General features: G+C 36.3%; 1 protein-coding gene across 3 annotated transcripts in view; it reads left to right on the top strand.

Moving 5' to 3' along the window:
- Positions 1-22,165, top strand: part of Amph (amphiphysin) — a 140,967-nt gene extending 118,802 nt beyond the window's left edge. The window contains exons 4-11 of one of the 3 annotated variants that reach the window (XM_067127866.1): positions 1,143-1,300; positions 1,808-1,918; positions 2,772-2,905; positions 6,939-7,211; positions 8,937-9,085; positions 16,269-16,502; positions 18,671-18,813; positions 19,552-22,165. In XM_067127866.1, the coding sequence (XP_066983967.1) occupies positions 1,143-1,300; positions 1,808-1,918; positions 2,772-2,905; positions 6,939-7,211; positions 8,937-9,085; positions 16,269-16,502; positions 18,671-18,813; positions 19,552-19,632 (1,283 nt within the window). In that variant the 3' untranslated portion in view covers positions 19,633-22,165. Of the gene's footprint in view, positions 1-1,142; positions 1,301-1,807; positions 1,919-2,771; positions 2,906-6,938; positions 7,212-8,936; positions 9,086-16,268; positions 16,503-18,640; positions 18,814-19,551 lie in introns of all 3 variants that reach the window. The other 2 variants (XM_067127865.1, XM_067127868.1) reach the window with 2 other exon arrangements.
- The last annotated feature ends 456 nt before the right edge of the window (positions 22,166-22,621 follow it).

Below are 22,621 nucleotides of genomic sequence, written 5' to 3'. Positions count from 1 at the left end.
TGGGTTGTTTGACCTTCTCAAGCACCGAGAGAGAGAGAGAGAGAGAGAGAGAGAGAGAGAGTAAAAGGTGTAGGATATTTGAAATTAAATGTTGTAATATGCTTTCTTTTAATGCCACAGTCTAGCCAGAGAGAGAGAGAGAGAGAGAGAGAGAGAGAGAGAGAGAGAGAGAGAGAGAGAGAGAGAGAGAGAGACTGAAAATGGGAGGGAGGGCATCAATTAAATTACAAAGAAAAACACGGCTGACAAAAGAGTCACAGAGAGTCTTCTAGAACAATTAAAGAGACATTCAGCATATGTTACCAGATCAAAACAAGGGGCAAGGAAATAATATTTTAAATGTGCAACAAAAAAAAGTGTTGCCAGATGAAGTTGTAGCAGAAAGGTTGTCGTTTGTTAATTGATGACAGAGTATTTCTTTTAGTTTGGTCTATCTTTGTAGGGTGCCAAGTTTTCATTTGCATCTGTTAAAGTTTGTTGAGATGCTGAAAGAAATTTTCAAAGTCTGAATTGTTTATGTTACTCTTTCTGTAATGATATAGATTCATGTTGATTTAGGTCTGAAAAATCTGTATGTTTCAACATTTAAGAGATAAAGTTATGGTTCTTCCAGTGTTATCATGATACTGCTATTTCCTCTTCTTCGCATTTTCCCTTTATGCCATTTCCTTTCTTAAGACCATTATTATCAAGTTCTGTTGCTCTCAAACATATCCAAAACTTTTGCCCAATTTTTCATGAAGGTGACATTGTCTTATAACCAGTGACTCTCTAGGGGCTTTGATCCATTCAGCTTTTGTAGTGGTTGTCATTTAATGTAACCAAGGTAGATCAGTGATAATTACTGGTAATTCCATAGACTTGATCAAATTTGTATTTTACAGAGGGTGAGGTTCAAGAAGACTAATTCCAAATTGCAGCTCACATGACTCTTTGATGTACATTTTTATTTATTGTATGCTTTGATTAATAGTGTAAAAGAGGTTCCCCTAAGGATTAAAATACACTAGTGCCATTAAGTACCCTGCCCAAACCTTGAAGATTCTAACCTCTTCTAAGTGGGGATATCTCCTACATGTGAAAGTCCTGTCATATTTTTTATTAATTGCAGTAAAAGTTGATTTTTATTCACATCATTGCAGAAAAGATTGACAAGAGAGGCCGCAAATTGGTAGACTATGACAGCCAGCGACATCAGCTAGAAAACCTACAGAGAGCCACCCGTCGGGATGAATACAAGATCGCCCGGGCACAAGACGCATTGGAAACCGCTCGAGTCACCTACGAAGCACTCAATAAGGTGTGTGCAATTCTCTGTTTGTGGAGTTAGATCCCACATGGCATTTACCAGATGTTTACAGCACAGTAGTTAGGTGTTAAAGCTGCCTCAAGACAGCATTTTGATTAGGCTTCCTAATTGAAGTTTTGGCAAGTCCTTCAGTTGAGTTATCAAAATGAATTGTCATAACCACTAGCTATGAAGATTTATGGAAATTTTTGCAATGTTTAAATATTGAAATGAATTTTTGTAACCACTAGCTGTGAAGTTGCAATAAAATCTTTCATAATATTTAAGATAGTGTTATTTGTGTAGATTGTAAGAGCTCCCTAAAGACTTAATCGTTGTAACGTGGTTTTCTTTGAGTAGATTAAGACCACATTGTCGTCAAGATTGTATAAATTCATTCACGTATTTTAATATTTCATTCATACGAGATAACAGAAATGATTAATATTCTGACTTCATTTAATATTGCATGCATATACATACTCGTGAATTTTAAAAATTCATTTTTTCTCTCTCTAGGAATTGTACGATGAACTGCCAACCCTCTACGACCAGCGTATCCCCAACGTTTCCAACCACATACAGTCACTCTTTGCTGCTGAATCTACTTTCATGGCTGAGTCTAGCAAGGTACTGTAAATAAGGTCCTACATAACAGTTATCAAATACATTTTATTTATTTTCTTTACCTACATTTTAGCCAGACGAGTTTGCCTCTGGTCTTAATATATGAGAGAATTAAAATGAGAAGTCTATAAAGAACAAAGGTCATGCATTACTGTTTATGGTGGAGGAGTTTGGTCTGTGTGGTTGAGATCAGTATGAAGTGTACAGTAGTATTTTATTCTGATTGGTTCAACAGTATCAGTCATTATTTTCCATATTTTCAGAATTACCTTTGTTCTTGAATAAATTATGTAATTTTGAAGACAGAGCATGGAATGTACCAGCACTGTAGGAGCATTAATTTTATGGTCCAAGGTTATGCAAAATGATCCTCAAATGAAGCTCATCATGTTTGGTGTCTCCGTAAATTCGTAACGGTTATAAACATCTTCCCTCCCCCTTAAAAAGAAAGAAAAAGAAAAAGAAAGCACTTTGCTTCATAAAGAAGGCAGAAGTTGGTTTAAATGAGAAATAAACTTCTTTATACTTGATTTGATCTTTTCTGCTATCAAACTGGATGCCACCAGCTGTCAATCTTAGCAGTTTTTTAGTTGAACCTCTTCAAAATATCGTTTCTTTCCAAAATCCCCGCATATCTCCATTCAGACGAACAACAAAATTAGTTCTGCCTTAAGAATTATTCATGAGTTACTTTTGGTTGTGTATGTTTGTGTATGCATGAGGAGGGGTTCCCAGACTATGAACATTTGGACTTAATTCAGATGGTGCCAAGAGGTGCCCAAGTGAATGTCGTCCGAACAACATCAGTGTTGTCAAAGAATAGTACAGTATGACTGTTCGATGCTTTTTATTTCAGGTCGCCAAGGAGCTTGAGGCCATATCCGACAAGTTGTCGAAGGAATGCGCGAAGGGAACCTACAAGACAAAACAGAGAGCCACCCCTCGTCCTCTGTCTGTTGTAGAAGTTAATAAGCCAAACTCTCCTTCCATGTATGTAACGGGAATCAGAGAGCATTTGGCGTTTTGTATCGTAGTTTGCTAACGGTTTGAGTTTTGTGTGCTTTTCACTTAATCATGAAAAGGCAGATTTTTTTCCAAATTGTTAGCATTTCTCTGCAGTCAGGTTACTGCAGGGCTTATGTAGGTTTTGATTGAAAAGGAAATTGGGTTAAGTAAGTGGCAGTCCTCCTCTGAAACTTTGCATTTAGTGACTGAAGATTTTATTCAGAGAGGAAATTCATGGTTTTTGGGCTGCTTAGACTCCACCCACTTTCACATCTGTCATTGTTAACCGAAAACTTTTTCGATAAAGTAATAAAAGTACAGTATTGATACAGTAATTAGATTTGATGTGTTTTAATTGTATTGTTGAAGTAACCGTTTTATTTTGTGTGCTTAATTTTTAGATCTGGTTGTCCAAACTTTTATTATGAAGACAAATTTCGAAAGTTTTATTCTTTTAGCCTTTACTAATTACCAACAACTGAATTGACAACCAATTCTTAAGTTTAAGTGGTGGATGACACATCATGATTTCCATCTTGCCTGGAATCTTTAATTTTTCCTTAAAATTTATACCGTAGGGGTTTCATCCCTTCAGTTAGTGGTTTGCAGATGCTGGAAAAATTGCTGACGAATCGTTTCCTGTTGTTTGTGATTACTGTACACTGTAGTCAGTCAGATTCTCTTTCATTCTAATACTTTGATGGTTTGTGTTCCTTGCCAGTGTTTTTTGTTATCCCTTGTGAAAATGAGAGAAAATGTGGTCATTTATCGTGGGGTACTTCAGAAAAGATTACCCTGTCCTCTTTCCAAAGGAATTTATACACATGACAAATGTTCTTGCCATTTGCCTAATGGGGATGGGTAGTATGACCAGATCACAAATAACGATATGCAAAAGCAAGATGAAGCGTAGGCGATTTAGGCAATCACAGCTGTTGTTTATTATATTTTTCTATTTTTAATTACAGTTTTCAGATATTAATTACTGTACATGGACTTGATGAAGCTAGTGTATTTATTCCTTAGCATTTCAGTCGCTGCATTGTATTTTGATTGTGAGAGAATATGAAACTCATATCAAGCCTAGAGCTGCCTTGTGTTGTGTTGTTTTGAGGTGATAGGATGCAGACTCAGGGTGAGCCTTGATGCATAATGTGTTGTCTTCCATATTTGGGGTTTGGTCGTCATTGCTGTGTTGATGAGGCATTTGTATTGCTGAAATACTGGTGGGACATGGTGTTTTTGTTTTTGTCTTTCCAGTGCAGTCTTTCTTTTTTTTTTTACACTGAGAGAGTAATGTGGGAATTTTGCCAAGTTTTAAGACTCACCACATAGTTAAATAGAATGCATATTCAGAGTAAGAAATTCTAGAGAAGTTACCTAGTTTTAGATAATCAGCTTATGGTGGTTGAGGGTGGATAACGTGAGGAAGAAAATTAGGCACATTTTTTCCTCTCTCTTTAGCAAGTTCTCGATCTGATGATCTGTGCATACCTTCTTGAATGCTTTCCCGTTGATGTTATGCTTCAAATACTTGTTAAAAGCTATGCTTCTGTAAGGTCTGGTACTGTATAATTACTTCTGTCTGTGTCACTTTGTCCAGTATGCAAAAAACCTCTCATTTTGGATTGATATAGAGATAAAACAAAAAACTTATCACGAAGGTTTTTCACCTTATTTGAGCATTTTACGTGCATGTGTCAACTGCCTGGTATTGACTGTAGGGCAGTTAAAGAACTTAATGATTTCCTATCACAAATCATAGTTGCAACTGTTTAAATCAAAGTAATTTATTGATATTTCAGTGTGGATCCTGTATGTCGCACAAAAAAAAAAATTCTTTAAGGGAAAGGTATACTTTTGAGGTTTTTGTAGGAGTATGGTATTGAATGGAATTCTTTCATGAAATGTAAACTGAATTTGAATGTATTTGTCAGTTCTGATACAGTCCAGCATGTGTAAAACAAGACCCAAAAAGTATTGGAAGTAATTTCCTCAAATGATTCCCCTTTCATCCATTACGGCAAGAGGGAATGGGATGTGTCATCTAAAATTTCTCTCGTTCAGTAATCGGAATGCATTTTCCCCTATAACTTTTGCAGCAGCATGCATCACGTTGCCACATGTTGACTCTTGGTGTTGACTCGAAAATAGTTTTGTTTTTATTTGACCCTCACTAAATTGCATGATATATTTTTCTGTGATTTTTTCAGAGTCTGCCCTCTGTGCACCCACTCGAGATTCCGCTACTCTCCCGTCCACCTAATATTCTAATCAGCTGTGAAACCAGATTTCCTCTCTCTCCCTTTTTCATTTTCAGCCCAACAGAAATCAGTGTTCTGTCACATACTGTCAAGACTCTTTCTTGCTTACAGATTCACTTTACAGTACATGTGTTTAGGTATGTGTTACAGCCTTGCAACACTGGTATGTTGATTCCAGTTCCACAATGTATAGTCACTGATTACAGCATCACAGTACTTAGGTGTCAGTAACAGTTTATAAGTATTTAGGAACATTTCTCAGGGTTTGCGTAATAATTTTAAGGATACGACTAAACCATTTGTATGTATATCTTTAACTTAATACAAAATGACTAGTTTTTGAGTTATTATGTGTGAGGGAAAAGTCAGTGGTTAGGCTTCCTATATTTTAGACTGGCCTCGTGATGTAATCTTGCTTTGAGGTCTCTTGCTGGGTTTATTTAATTATGAATTTCCACCAATATGATTATCAGATTAGGTTATCAGACTGTTCTGAAATAATATGCATTTAATCAGTATTCCTTTTTTGAAAGTACATACGTCCATAACTGTTGCAAAGAAAAATATGTATATGTACAGTATTTGCTTGATAGATTGAATACTACACGCTGTAGGTACAGTCTTAGAGCTGGTAGCAGCCAAGTGGAAGGTGCTACATAGTGTGTTTTGACATGATGTAAATAATATTATATGTCAGCATATATTTCAGAGAACTTGTATTTTTAGAATGCTGCAAAGCTGTGTATGGAACTGTATAGTAGAGGCTTGTGCTGTATATAGTTCCATGGGATTTTATACAGTTTGTGTAAATATTCAAAGAGAGACTAAAATTCACTAACACATTTCCATGTGTAAAAACATCTAGGAAGGGGGAAGCATCCATCAAAAGGAAGCTAACAGATTAATCATTTTTTTACAAGCTGCAGAGGGGTTTCCCAAGTATATGCAGTGTCAGGTTCCATGGGAGGTATTCGTTTTAGGTTTTATTCAACAAGGTTGTAGTCTTCTTTGACATGAAATCATTTGATGCATCGTTTGAATACAGGCTGAAGTGCTCCTTGCTGACATACTATACGGTATTTTGGAAACTTTAGGATCGGATGGGTAACTTTGTTTATTGCCAGATTATACATTTATTTTCCGAGTTTTAGTTTTTTGCGAAAACTTCCATTCCTCTTTGAGGCAGTCTCAGAAGCAGAAGAGGTAAGGGAGACTTGTTAAGAAGTTGGAGTCTTTGTTGCACTGATGCTGTAAAGATTGTCCTTTTGCACATTGTTGTTTTGATTAGCTAAAAATATAAGAGAGAGAAAGAATTGATGGAAGATCCTTTTTAGGTAATTTTGCAGGATGTAAATCTGGCTTTATCTTGAGTATAGGGAAATGGGTCTTCAAACCCTACAGTGCTCTAGACTAGAATACACGTACACATAGTTGACATCTTTGTTACTTGAACACAACTGAGAAATATTACAGCAGGGCTCTTTCTTGTAGCGCAGGTTACAGATAGTGTTAGATGTTTTAGGACTGATTAAATTCCCTCAACACATTTCCAAGTTAATCACCCTTCAATACCCTCGATCCTTTTCCTGTTAAAAATAAAAATAAAGGTCTGCCTACCTAACCTGTTTTATCATCTTATGTCAAAACAGTGTGTTGTCTTTGTATCTTTAAGAATTGATCCCACCCGATTGTGTTAGTTTTATCATCTCACGGAACTCTGACGTAGTTTGCATGTTATTGGCGATGGCCCACAGGTGGTACGATGGCGGGGCAGGAGATGAGGGAGAAAACTCCTTCCAGTTGAACGAGGGGAACGATGCAGTGCTCGAAATATCCGCTATGGAGAATTCTTCTTCCTCCGCTCCCATGGAGACGGAGCAGTCATATAAACCCATCCCAGATAATGACCATGCTCCGACCCCTCCTTCGAGTCCGCTCCCTATCGAAAGCCTTGCCAACAACGGTGCTGACTCTGCCCTGAATCCTACTCCTCCTCCTACTCACAACTCTCAGGCTGATGAGGACAAGTAATTCTGATCCTGATTTCATTTATTCAATGTTTACAATATCATTTGCAAATATGGTCTAGGATACTCCTTCACTTGTGTCATGCAGGACTTCTTGTATCTGGTCTTCACGGGAATAGTCTAGGTCGCTTCGTAGGAATGTTCGACTTTGGCGTAGGGTTCTCTTAACTTGGTAGACTTTCAGAATGCTATTTTATAAATTGGGGTATATGGGTCTCCTTTATTAATATTAAATGTTTGAATAAAATGACAATATTATGTACAGTATTTGAGTGTACAGTACTCGTTTGTCCATTACCAGTAAATAATTGGGTAAAGCAAAAGATGATGTGAACTCCTTGTTTTCAAATTTAGTAATACAAAAAAAAAAGTTGGTAATGATTTAAAGTTCCATCGAAAAGAATACAGCATCTTTGTTTCTTATTAAGGGGCATTGTTATTTTAAGAATACTTTTTATATAGAAAAGTGCTTTTGCAGATTTGAATAATTTTATGAGAAAAAGAAGTATTGGTTTTCATCATTCATTTGAATAAATGTTAGTTTCCACATATTTTCAATACATTCAGCTTCCATTAACTTTCAAGTAATTACAGCAAAACATTAAGAACCACCGCATTTTGTAATTAGATTATGGTACGTTTGGATTAACAGGGCATCTGTGGTAGAACAGCCAGCTTATATTTTAGTTAAATGGTGGAGTCTGGGACTTCCTTTTTGTGGATCACTAATGTGAGTCCTTAACCATTACCTGAAGAGGCCCATTTCATTGACCATTGGAGATTGTTTTTATTAACCACCATTGTTACCGTTATAATTGTGATTTACACTAAAAAGTTTACCCCATGTCACCTATGGAAAATCCAAATGTAGAATTTGTAGTGTGTGTGTAGGATTTACATTTGATACTAATGTAACATTTTAGGCATAGCTTGTTGTCTTTTATAGGTCGGGGGAGCTTTTAGGTACAATATATCATGTCATGGTGTGTAGTGTCTACTGATTGGGTAAGCATTAGTTCAAGTTGTCATATATCAACCTTGTATAAAGTTGTCTTTGATGCTTCATGCACTACATAACATTTTGGTAGATAACATCAGCTATACAGGGCAGCACATTAGTTCGTTGCTGAAAAGATTTCTCTCCATAATCCAGACCCCTTTTTTAATTACTGAAGCTGCACAGAGGTGGTGGGTATCTTGTATTCTCTCCTTTATACCAACTTACGCTGTTAGTCAAGTAATGTAGCTGTTCAAATTACTTCTTTAGCACTTCAAATTACAATAATTTTTTATAATACTGAAACCATGTAGTAAGAACTTCAATAAGCAGTTTAACACCAGAAAGCACTGGAATTTTCAAGATGCAAAGGAATTTGCGCACTCACCTTGTTCTATGTATAAAAATGGAATTGTCTTGAAGCTTCATATCTTAATCATGGGGTCTCTTTTCTAATGCAAAGTTATGCTCACAAAAGCTGTAATATGATTAAAGGAACAATGCTTTTGGGATTGTCATCTCTTTTGGTTTTTTCTCCTTGGTGTGAGATCTCTTTCAAGTGCATAGACTATGCCTAAAGGTTTCTTGAAAGCTTTTTAAGTCCATAAGTGCCGGACTTGATTCTAGTTAAGGTTCAGAGCAAACGAAATACCATAGACACTTCTCTGCAATACGATCGAATAATCTCATGCAAAATGGGTAATTTTACGAACGTTTATCTCCTTTAGACGTCCAACAATCTCTGGTCCCATGACTCACAAGAAGGAGGAAATTGGACGTCCATACGAGGAGATTGAGTTTGAAGACAAGAAGGTTAATGGCACCCTCTCCTCTGCTCGGTCCAACGGAGAAGTCATAGGCACTAAAGTTCCCCCTGGTAAGTTTTGATCAGTTTTAATTTCTGTGTAGAATAGAGAATAAATACTCGAGTAAATGTTTCTTCTTCCCCAGTGAGATGCATTGTGCTTTTGAGGAATGCATAATTTGCACTACTTTTAACAGATTTTGGATAAATATTCTCTGTCAGATTATAACCAAGGGAAATTTCTGCATGACATTCCATCCAGCAATATATAAAAATAGGGAAATTGCTGGGTAAAAACCTAACTGTAGATATTTAAAAAGAAGTTTGATTTTCGTATTCTAAACAGAAACCATTTAATTGACATTTATTGTCGTAAGGTAGGAGAGGATAATTTCCTTGTACAGCTTCAGTGAACATTTTAGAACTGTTTTCCTTTCTGAAGAACAAATATATGAGCCTTTCGTATAGAAAGTTGAGACTTCGCCTTTAGTGACCCAAGTCAGTATGTCATCTTCATGTGAAAGGGTTGCTTATCACAAGTTAAAACAGTTTTGTAAAATGATATTCAAAAGGCTAGCGCTGTATTCTGAAAGCACATTGTATCCAGGATACAAAATGCAATGATTTTGACAGCAGAGTTTATTGCGAGATTTTTGTAGCTGGCTCTTCAGTTCTCAGAAGGCCACATGACAAGTACACCATTTTTCCCCAGAGAAAATGTATGTTTTAACACTAGGTACTTTATATCAACACTTGTCAGCATTAACTTATTCTGGTTATTTTGAAATTGTATATTGAATGTTTATTTTATTTTTCTTTAAGGTCCATTAACCGGTTGATTTGTAGCTGTTTTTATACAATTTTAATTTCTCAAGTCTTCAGATTATGCTAAGAACTGACACCCTAATTTAAGCTACGCTGAGTCTAGTAGCGGTAACTTTGTGGACTAATTGTGTGTGTGTATTTTTGTCTTGTTGTTCTAGACAGTAGTTAGGGATATAGCACACTGGAGCAGTGCAGTCAGAATTCATCCACTTTTAGATGTTTTTTCCCCTGAACAGTAATTTTTCTTTATAATGGTCTAATGATTGTTGCTTAATTGATGTAGTTTTGTCACACATATGAAATATGAGCAGCTTTTTGTCAATAGCGATTTGGTTAAGCTTCTGTAGCTTTTAATTGTGATCTGGTGATTATCGTCATGATGTTTTACATTTCATGAAGATGAGATTTAACAGGAATTCGTCTTAAATTGCTGTAAAGTTTGGCAAGAATGAAAAATTATATCAAGGATATCAGCCCTGTTAAACAAATTAAATTTGATACTGTTGTCTACAATTGTTTAGTAAAGGGAACAAACATCTTTATTGGGTGATTATCAAAGTATTTTTATTTAGTGTCTGTGAGGCCCCAGTTTTGTATTTTAGAATAATGTTTGATCTCTTTTGGAAGTCAAATCACATTTGGTAATTGTATAGTGTGTATTATCTTTGAGATTTCTTCCATAAAAGTATATGTTCATTGAGTTTATGAATGTCATACCACCTAAAAAATGAACAAGATTTGACTTCTTGAATGCCCAGTAGAATATGCAATTTTTTTTTCAAGGTTTACTGATAGTAGTGTATTTGTTTCTTAACTATAGAATGCTATTTAGGTTGTGTAATGTGTGAAGTTGTCTTTAATCCTTGTTATGGTAGGTAATTAACTCTTTCGGGGCAGAACTAACTCATGGTAGGGGGAAGAAGTAGAGATGATGTGTACTGAATGAATTCAAAGGTTGTTTTCTTTTTGATATTACTACTGGCTACTACAGTAGTTGCAAAAGTAAGAGGTTTGTTGTCAGCAGTGATGACTGTAGCGGACACTTTTCCTTGCAGGATTTTTACTCTGAGACTTATAGGTTATACTGTGAGACTGAAGGACATACTCTTGAGTAAAAAGAAATTGCTGCTGGTTTAAGTTTGAAAATATTCTAATGAGAAGATTGATGGGTAATCTATTGTGCTAGTGTGAGTTTGGTTGCTCATTTTTGGCGTGTTATCTGGGCTGTCGTGATCTGAATGCTTCTGTCATTGTGCTGTTTACCTGAGGGTAATGTCGTGGGGTACAAAAGCAGGCTTTGATGTGATGTGTCAGTCATAAAATTTAGGTCTGTTCATCAATACTTACTCTTAAGCAGGATTTGCAAAGGTAAAGGAATTAATACAGTCCCACATTTTGCCATCATTTCCAAGGAGGAGGATACATTCTGGTACGGTAATCCACCTTCGAGTGCTACTCTTTCTCTCTCTCTCTCCCTCTCTCTATGCATTCACTGCTTCCAAAGTTCCATGGCTTTGCATTGCAGCTCAGTAGATCTCTGCATGATCATGGCTGGTGAACCATCTTTGCTTGGCACCCGTCTTTACAGAATCGACTGCTTCTCCCTTATTAGAAGCTTATGCTCTCGGTGAATGATGTTTGGGGGTGCATCTTTCCTTTGTATCACATATACCTTACCTTCAGCTAATTAGGAGAGAGTGAAGTATTTCAGGTTTACTTAATTTTCTGCTTTCCACTGGGGGAAAATTAGGGTGTGTAAGGGACAGTGAGTGTAGGCACTTAGCTTTCATCTGCTTAAGCCCTTATGCTTAGTTATTTGATAGAGTTCATTAAGTTTAATCACAAAACGAAGATCTTTGTGTCGTTCTGGGAAAGGATGAGAGGTAAGTGCTCCTGGTCTCAAGTTGAAAAAATATCTTTGTAGCTGCCTGGTAATCTTCACTTGCCATATTATAAATACGACTGAGGATATTTATTTTTATTTTGCTTAATTCTGTGAAGTAAAGGGCTATCATTTTCTCCAGTACAGTAATTTGTGTTAATATAGGTTTTCCTTTTTTTGGATCACCACTCCTTACCTAAGTGGTATACAGTGTTGTATTTTTGAGTTACATTACTTGCTGATTTTGAATAACTTCCAGTTGGAGTACTTGATTTTGTTTTAGGCGTAAGTGTAAAATTAAGTTGCAAATTGGCTTTTTTTGGCAAACTGACTTCAAGAGTGTTTATATATAATGTTTATCCTGGATTTACATACATTGCACCTCAATGAGTTGTGTCTTTAATCTTTGGGTTGCGAGCAACAGGTCAGGGGTGCCTTGATTTTGTAATGTTATCTGTGCAGGTGTTTATCTTCTCAGAATACAGTATATGAGGTGCTCATTAATACTCAGCTTCTACTGTGCTCTGCGAAAGAAGATCATTTAAAAGAATTTTACTGTGGCATTTTTGGGAGAACTGTAAAATAATGCCTTGGAGGATAAGTATAATACAGGCGGTCCCCGGTTTACGACGGGGGTTCCGTTCTTGCGCCGCGTCGTAACCCGAAAATCGTCGTAAGCCGGAACATCGTCGAAAATCGTCAAAAATCATAAGAAAACCTTACTTTTAATGCTCTGGGTGCATTGAAAACGATGTAAACTGCATTATTATTGAGTTTTACATAAAAAAAACCTTCAAATTATGATTATTCTGCCATTTTGGGGCCATATTTCTTCCGTCGGATCGGCGACGACGCCGTCAGAACCCCGAACATGTGTCGTAAGCCAGGAAATAATTTCTGATGAATATATTTGAAAAGCGTCGTAACCTCGGAACGTCGTAAGCCGGAACCGTCGTAAACCGGGGACTGCCTGTAGTTCTTTTCTGTTAATTTCCCACTGATCGTTAATTATGGCACTGCACTGTAGAAGGCTGATCCTCAGCCATATTTATTTTTTGGCAAAGTTGTCTCTGTCATGATATTGCAGCTACCAATTGGTATCATAGGTTTAAATATGTGCATGTAGAGTCTTGAGAATGTTAATATTGATAAGATAAGATGCTAAAGTAAAAGTTCAGTACACGTACTGTGGTTATAAGAATGTTACGCAGTTTACCTTAAGGTAAGATAATGTAATTGATATTCTTGTACGCAAGCTGATTATTTTTACCATCTTTAATACCGGATTTGCAGACTACTAGAAATAGATATGAAAATTGGCTTATTGTATATAGTATTTTAAATTCCTTTATATTGCAGCTCAGATATTTTCATACATACTGTAATTGCTCGTGTAATGCAGGTTTAGATTTTTATACCTGTATTCCAGTTATTTAGATGATATAAATAATCAGTAATTATTTTTCTTTCCAGTCCAGCCTATCTTTTTCTTTTGGTTCTGTTGGTTAAATTACCTTCTTGAAACATTTTGATACAGCACTGTATTGGGAATGGTGACGTCATGCATATAATTCTGTATTTTTGTATTCAGTTGGGATGGCAGTCAGAACTGGCAATGTTTTGCATCATTTCAGCTTTTAAGCCTCATGTTTTGTTGCTCTTTTATTTTGTAAATCTGTCAAGGTCTATTTTTGGTTTGTTGTAGTCTCACATCACATGAATAGAGTTTGTTGGAGTATTTTGTACTTTAACCCAAATTCTGCAACACTGTTATCTCTGAGTATTTGGTACCATTAAGCAAGTAGGTGGTAGGTATCATGAAAGCATGAGAAAATTGGATTGGGTTAATGACCTCTACTCAAGTCTATTTAGTCGGTAGTCTCTGCCAGCCTGCAGAAATAGGGAATGTTTTGACTAGCGTAATGATCGGTTTCTGTTTCCGGTTTATTAGGCACTTGTCTCTTCGCTGTTTAATACCAACGTACCTTTTCAAATTTGTAGCATTTATTGTTGCCTGACGAACGTAGAGGAATGGGCATACAGTAGTGATTAAGGATTGAAGAATGTTTTACGGTTAACATCTTCTGACAGTCCGAGTGTGCAAGATTTTAAATATTTACTAACATGCTTGCTGTGATAACCACTCATTTACTTTTGCAGCTTGTTTAATTTTACTCATAATAAAGTTCATTTTAATCTATTTTTGGCCATGTATATAAATATATTAAATGTATAAAAACATTGTTTTTACTTATGAGAATGCCTACACAAGGCACTGTGGTTGCAAAGTTATCCGGAAGATAGGTGTTGTCAGTACACTTATATACAGAGTCAAACATTCAAGTATAATTTGCCATTTGCTTGAAACTTTTCAGAAAGTATGTTACCTGATCTTTTGATCATGAACTTCCATTCCGGGTAACTCTGCTGCTACATGCATATTGGACTGATTATCTGCTTGACATGCATAAGATAGATAACAGTAGACTTTTTGATAAGGAAACCTTGTCATATGCCATGCCCAAAAAGAGATATTTTGCTCAACTCCCATTCTTCAGTTTTTGCCCTGTTTGCTGTACAGGAACAATGGAGCATTACATTTTATAAGATTGTTTTTGAAGAGCATACAATTTATTGAATACAGCACCTTTATTTTTTATTATGTGAATGATCAGCCACATGATCTGGGTATTTCCATGCACTTTCTGCAGCAAAATACAAAATTTTTTCGTATCGGGGTCAAGGATTTATTTATGCCCAGAGATGGAAGAATAGCCAATTGTGTAAGATGCCCCATTTTTGCTTGGCTGTTATACCTCATCTCTCACAAACCACAGTAGGTTAACTCTGGTCAGATATTGTCTTTTTATGTTGGACATTTCCTAGATCCATGACACAGTGGTCCAGAGTTCGAACTGCTTGTAAGGCATGAAAGATTTACACGGGCACATGGGGATGGGGAAGAACAGATGCACCTTCCGAGTCATCAGCAACCTTTACCTTGGATGCCCAGATCACTAGTGGGTAGAGACTGAGCCAAGGTGCTGATTATATTTGTGTCTGTTTGGTCTTTATGAAATTGAGGACAGGTCAATGATCAGACCCTTGCTGCTGCTACTCATTGGGAAACTTTCAACTCTATTAAAACACAAAATGTTCCTATGTTTAGAGGATAAGCTATGAAAGGAAACAAAAGACTCCCATTTAAAATGCCCATGATCTCCCTGGAAATGATAGAAGTAAACCGTGCTGTATTCATTAAGAGTATGCTCTTAGTGTATCTGTGATTTCCATAGTTTTGGCACCATGACAGACCAAACTGGTTACAAGTGCAACATTTATGACAAGCAGCTAGTCGGCAGTCTAACCAAGATGCTTTTAAACGTTTAAGAGATTATATAATGCATTTTGTTTGCTTTTTTTTTTTTTTTACACTGGTTATCCATTCTATCACTCAATTATAGATACTACTAACAAAATAAAAGCTTTATTTTTATTAGAAAGCTCATGAGCAGAACAAAAGTTTTTCCTTTTGCCTCATTTGTTGCAGTTTTCGTAGCTGTCTCTCTTTTTCTTTTTGTTTTGCTTCTGTAAGTAATATTCCCCATTCATGCACAAGACCAGTCGTTCCATTGTGTGTTTCATCTGTGTTGCTTAGGACACATTTTATGACACTCCAGTCATGGGGAGTGTCACTTTAATGAAAGTATGTCTACATTTTTCAATCATGTTCAGTACTTGAAGTCACTCTAGTGCTCGTTGATTCCCTTAGTAAAGAAAATAAGTGATTGCTCTACACATCATTCAGAGTTTATGTATTCATGCATCAAGTTGAAAACGAAGAGGCTTCAAGAAAGAAAATTAGTAGTCTCTGGTAATCAGGTAGTTTTAGAGCAACTTGATATTATTCTGAAGGTTGTGTTTATGCAGATGTTTTAACTCCTAAACAACCTCACATCACAAGGTTACTCAGTAATATAATGGCATGGCTTTGTGATTAAGAGTGATTTAGTAATGTAAAATTTAATTTTGGAGTTAAGCAGTTATAGTTATGTTTAACTGGAATAAGATTTGTATATTGCAAAGACAAATAAGAGATTTTCCATGTTTGTACAAGTTTTACACTTTTTCATTTTTTCATGGAAAAAATAACATGGTGATAGAGAGATTTCTGCATTAGCGTCAGACCAGACTAGTCCAATAAAGTTTTTCAAAATACATTCTGTCAGTTATTGTGTCCAAGAGAGTTTTTGCATAAAGACTTAGTGTTGATAACTCGTAACTAACAAGCAATGAATGGTCCACAATAGAACTTTAGTCTTTTTTTGTCGTGTATATTGATAGAAACACTTGAATTCTCCAAGATTAACCAAGGGGATCTGTAAATGCATGACTTTGATCAAGAGAAAAGAGAATTTAGCCGTGAACCTTTAGCCCTGAGGTAGTTGTCATTGTCACTCTGAGGTTGAACTCTTGTGATGTTTCATGAGCTTTTAATGTCTTTTAAATATGCAACTTAACATACTAATTAATGGTGGAATGTGCCAGGCATGGGGGTGAGTAGACAAGGACAAGGGAATGAGAGCCTTGAGTCGAGCGAGGTCGCAAATGCCACTGGCAACCTTGAGCTTGTCGATTCTCCCCCTGGCGCCCAGGACCCTGGCACTATGGCACCCTCTGTCTCCCCAGCTGCTGAGTCAGCGCTCAGTAACGGTCCTTCCTTCACATCTCCTTTGGCTGATCTCGACAAAAAGGTGGAGGAGATTTATGACATCCCCGTGGGTAAGTGCAAGCAAACAACTTGGGGGCAAAACAGTCGTTGGCCAAAAAAAAAAGAAGTGGTGTTGATCGGATGGAACCACCAGTGTTTTTATGTTTTTGACCAGTTTTTACACTAGTACTCCTTCAGTTTCTTTCTGTCGCTCACATTTGGTGGTAGTACCTACCAGACACTAGGAGCCAGATGAGGGTCACTGCTTGCTTTGTAGTTGAAGGTTGTTGTTGACATTCTGTTTGCTTTCATCTTAGACGATGACTGGTGCTTGGTAGGGTTGGGTATGACGTAGAGCTTTGGATTTACAGGAAGCGTTGCTCTGATTTGCTGTCATTAGCGGATAGATCTCTTTCATTAATTGTCTAGCTGCATCTATTAACGTGCAAGAGTGGTATGCCCTGGGATCCACGGCACTCTCTGTACTTGCTCGTAATGTATTTTTTCCTCAGATACTAACGTTAACAAACACTAATGTTGAAGGCATGTCTAAAGATGAATGACATTTGTTCAAGGACCGCAGCCTGTTCCATTGTTTGTAATGTACTGTAGCTAATAGTGTTTGCCATGTAATTTTATTTTTATTTAATTTACATTCATTTATGAAATTTGACTAAGATTTATGGTAGGGTAAGATTCCTAGTAAAATAATATTGATTCATGTCAGTAGTTATCTCTCTCTCTCTCTCTTCATAAGAATGACTATATTGATAAGTTGGTAGTAATTGTTTCCATTTTCTTTTGTAGTAACTGATATTTCTGAAATGCAACAGATCATTAACTAAGTCATGCATGAAAAACATAGCTGATTAAACCAAAATACTTCTTCATCTTTGTGAGGGAAGATTGAAAAGAGTGGCATAGCACCACAGTACTTTACTACTTGTTGGAAGTTAGTGAAATGAACAGTGTTTTAATTTTACCATACTTTTCACAAGAAATATGTTATTATGTTTCTGAGAACAGTATCAGAAATATGTTCGTGTAGGATTCCTTACTATAACTTTATCCATATTTGTTTCTCTTAGAGACCTCAAACACCAATTCCTTGTAGCAGTTAAGATTTTCTTTATCTTTATTTCTTCTTCCTCGCATCACTGTTTACTTCTTTTAGTTTTTCATGAAACAACATTATTAAGCGCACAAATTAAACCATGTGTACTCTTTGTCATCATCCATTTGTAAAAATGTTTTGCAGGAGTGTGATTTAGAAAGTGCTCTGGTTTGGGGAAAAATGAGACCAGTATGGGGAGGTCATGTTTAAGACATCCTTTCCAGGCTAAATTGTAATTTCAATTTTAGATGCAGTAACTAAAGAATAGATTACAGTACAGTGCAGTCTAACACGTTAGATTATTTACACGATAAACCATTACAGAGTATTGAAAAGTGGTTATGTTAAAAAACTCACATTTTTATCAAATTCATATTAGTTTTTCCCTGATAAAGTATGGATTTATAGAGGGCGGGCTTTAATAAAAGGAAAAACTCATATACCATGAGATTAATAAAAGAGTTACAGCATATTTTTTATGTATATGAATCCCACAAATGATATTCAAATTAAAATCCATATAAGAAACTTAGACTATATTTCAATTTAAATTATATGGAATTTACACTTTCTTTCCCTCAAAGAGAATAAGCAGGTACATTGTCTTTTCCTTTATACTGAACAACCATAAAACTGACAAATTACAAATTAAGTTTGTTTGTATATGTACACTGTAAACTTTTTCTCCACTGTCATTACAAAGATTCACAGACATATATATTTTCATTCTGACGTACTGCCTACTTAGTTTCTCCTTTGAATATTTTGTAAAACTTAAATGATGTTTTAAGTTTCGTCATAAATAACCCTTTGGCTATTGTGTGTTTCGTCTGTATGACTTTAGTACCTTTATGGTCATGTACGCCAACGAACAGATTAATATTTTCTTGCCAGAGTATCAGTCACGTTTGGGGTTTAGGCCGAACCTACGCTAATGTGTTCTTTTTTACCTTTCGCAGTTTGGCGTTTATCCCCCCATGTGCTTTCCCCTTTTCTAAATGTTTTTTTGTAACAGCTTTACTTCACTTATGTTTCCCCCAGACAATATGTACTACTAATCTCCTCCTCCTTCATTGTCTGAAAATTTTATTTAAGATGGAGGAATACAGAATGGTACGTTGACAGGTGCGACCACAGAAGGACTCCCACAAGGTGTGCTATACCGTGTGCGTGCAACCTACAAGTACACACGTGAGGACGTGGATGAAATCAGCTTCGAAGTCGGCGACATCATACAGGTGGTCGAATATGATGATCCGGAAGAACAGGTTCGTCATCTTGATTTCAATACATTTCTTTGCTTACTCTGGAAAAATACAGTGAATTGGTAGTCATGATGTTAAATAATATGCTTGTTGATTATTGACATGCAGTTTTTTTATGTACAGTACATGGACATTGAAATATATTTTAGTAATCACTGTAAATGTTTTGTGTGTCACAACTACTTTGAAGTGAGAAATACGAAAAGCATTGATCAAAGTTACAGGTATATTTGAGACTTCGGCCAGGTAATGCAGAACAAGTGCTCGATAAAGGGCTCATATTATGCTGTAACACTATATGTTATTGCTATGTATAAAGTCTATTAACATTGCCATAAAAAATATATTTTTTTTTATTCATAAACAGATTTCCTAATGGATAATGCAGCTACTACCTTTTGACAATTCCAATTATAATGATTTTATACTTGTGTAAGGTCACAATAAAATGTGTCACTGGATAACTGATAATGCAGTGCTCTTTGTCATATATTATTAAAGTAAAGATTTCAACTAATCCCTAGGTCTGATTTAGTACAGAAGTACAGTAGTTGTGTCTAAAGATTACTATACTTGTCGAGATGTGGGTTTTCTGTTTGCAAGTTGTTGTCACAAAATATGCAGATATACTCATCAATTATATTACTGCTGCGGAAACTTGTACATTCAAATTATGTACTAGTTTTGGCTGTTATAAATGGAAAAATTCTGACTTTGCTCTTTGGTGTCGTCCCACCACAGGAGGAGGGCTGGCTTTGCGGAATCAAAGAAGGCAGCGGCGAAAAAGGACTCTTCCCCGCCAACTTCACCCGGCCTCTCTAAGCTTCCCCTGTTCTCCCTCAAGTACTTATAGAAATACTTGGAGAAGTCCCAACATGCAGGATGGAATACAATGCCAGATCATTGATTCATTACATAAAACAAACAGTTGTTGTTGCAAATCTTTGCAAATTTCACAAGAGCATTGACGGCGGTTGTTTTGAATTCAAGGATATTTTTTATGTATGAATATTTGAAGTCTAGCGATTTACTTTTTTGATGATTTAAACATTTGGATGTTGCTGTATGCTTTAGGAACGCTGCAAGCAAAACAATCAGCCATAGATCATGTATTACATGTGCTAAGAGATACTTTGTCCACAATCATAGCAATAGAAAGTTATTTTGGTACGACTTACACTCGAAAGATTTCTGACTGCAATATGATAATCTTAGATCAGTTGAATAAATTTTGCTCAGTTTTTCTTTTCTTAGAAAGGTTAGGATAGTTTTGAATGGAAACGCATATTGCAGAGAAAAAGCTACATGATAATCCCTTTGTTGTGGAAACCTATCATTATTGTGTTTTGGCCCCCCCCCTCTTGTCTTTTGTAATTATTTTTTATCATTATTGAAAAGTAGTTCCCTCATTCTCATGTATCTAGCAATTTTTTTTTTTCTACTCTGAATTAAAGCAGCTATTTCTCCGTGAGAGAAGAGGTATCGTATATGACTATATTTATTGATTTGTGTAGATAAGGTATTGTTGTGTTTGTGAATGTTTATTTGATCTGGTTCCTCATACTCTGTCACGTAAATGCAAGGAAGTCTTAGGATTTGATCCAGTACGAAGGGCATATTTAAAGGCTAGGTACCATTTGGAGTTGGCTTGCGCAAATTCTTTCGGTAGCCAGATTAACCTGCATAAGATTCCTCGACTGCAGACTTTGTCGTAGTGATACACTTCCAGATATCTTGCCGCAGTCAGGTTATGAGTCCTTTTCCATGGCATGAAAAGGAAATGGCCAACCTTTGCCTGAGAGAAAAATACTACATCCATTCTAGAGTGTTTTTCATAAAATGGACTGAAGTTGGGTTTCTTTTCATAAGGAAATTGACTGAAGGTAGGGTCCTTGTCATAAGGATATTGACTCGCAAAGGCATACAGTCATTTTCATTTTGATGTAGGATTTTCAAGGATCTTGAACAATTTTAACCACTTTTTTTCAATTCCTACTCTCCACAAGTACTCGTATGCATGTCTTAATGAAATTCTTCCCATTTTAGAAATTATATAACAGTGTTTTTACTAGTCTTCCCCAACCCCCTCTTGACCTTTCTTCCCTACTGTAGGTTCAAGACGAGTTAAGTGTAACTTGAAATCTCTCTTCCTGTATGCTTGGCCGTAACGTCGGATCATAATGAAAAAAGATGTGTGTAAATAATCACAGTGATAAAGGCCTGTGTATATAGTTCTCAATTGTAAATAACAGTGAAATGTAAAGACGGAATCTCTTTGGAGTTACGTACATGTATATAATAAGGTTCTGTACTAAAGATCTGAATATATTTAGAATTTGTTTAAGTCTAGAGGCTGCTAACCATCGCGATTCACACTTTTTGCTCTGTACCAAGTTAGCTGTCTGACGACGAACTATCGTTGGTGGGAAAAAAAATTGTTCCTTAGTTGGACGTTGTGCCATGAATCCCTTTTGAGGTACTTAATTAGTTATACTAATATATGTGAGAGTATGTAGTACATGTGTTATACCTAATTATGTTATTGCTCATCATACCCTTTTATTAAATATGTATGCTTTGTTTAACCCTCTTGTACTCTACCCCCACATTCATTTCCCCTATTGATGCTTGTTGTTGTACATGAAACAAAACCGTAATGCAAAAACAAGGTGCCTTTTTTACCTAAAGCGGAGAGCGTGCCTTAACGTCATTGGACAATAGATGGGAATACTTCGTTATTCCCCCCCAAAAAAGCTTTGCCCATCTGAAGGTTTTAGAATTGAGGTTTACGTTTTATTACACTTGAAGATATTTTAAAAAACGATTCAGTTAAAAAGGCTTTTTTTTTTTTTAATCGATTGTGTACATCTAAGCTTTGTTGATATATCCATATTCACTAGGGTGCCACATAATGTAAATTATAAAGAGATTTTTGAATTGACACTGATACAAGTTTGCTTTACTTCAGCAAGTGGTATCCATGCATGTGTAACCTGTGTATTTACAATGTGCCTTGATTTGAGAAAACAAACAAAACAAAACAACTTTGTAGAATAAAATGCAACATTGTCTTGTAAGTGTCAGTTTCTAGGTTATCTTGGATTATTAAAAGCAGACGTAGGCATTTAACCAGTAATTTTTTTTTTCTTTTTTAAGACAATACCGAAGTCCAGCTGCTGTTTAAAGTGAGCTTGGGACCATGTCAAGCAGAGACCGGCAGGTCTCATTTCCTCGCTTATATTTCTCATGTTCCCAGACTGCTGGGGACTTGAAAATAAGCAGGAACCATAATAGTATGATTAATTGTACTGTATTAACATCAAAGCTAATAATAAACAGATCCTGAGGTGATCAACGTTGTTTTCATTAACCTTTCAAGGAGAAGGTCATCTTTCTCATGGACAGGAGACTGTCTCCTGTGTCCTGTCTTCCGCACTCTGCTTGAAATCCTATATGGTCTAGGGCTTCTGTATCTATTATATCTTGACATTTAGGTGTTCCTGCCAGGGGCGTCATTTGGGGGGGGGGCAACTGCCCCCCCAAGCCTCAACTTGCCCGCCCCCCTCACACCCCCAAGCCCCAAGAAGTAACAGCAGTGAGTTTTCTATTATTCCTACCGAAATTCAAATGTGTCACCACATTAAGTTATATCTATCTATCTAGCTTTCTATATTTCTCTATCACACACAATGTTTTGTTTCTCTGCCTATTTTGCTGAAATATCTTGCTTATGTGGCTTCAAAAAGCACATAAAATAGCTCAAAATAAAAGAAACCCCAGCTGGTTAGGCTCGCTTCGCTCGCCAAACCAT

This window comes from Macrobrachium rosenbergii, chromosome 26 (assembly GCF_040412425.1).
Source record: "Macrobrachium rosenbergii isolate ZJJX-2024 chromosome 26, ASM4041242v1, whole genome shotgun sequence".
In the NCBI taxonomy this organism is placed as follows: Eukaryota; Metazoa; Arthropoda; class Malacostraca; order Decapoda; family Palaemonidae; genus Macrobrachium; species Macrobrachium rosenbergii.
The sequence above is the reverse complement of the archived record's forward strand: the minus strand, read 5'-3'. Positions and strand labels throughout refer to the sequence as shown.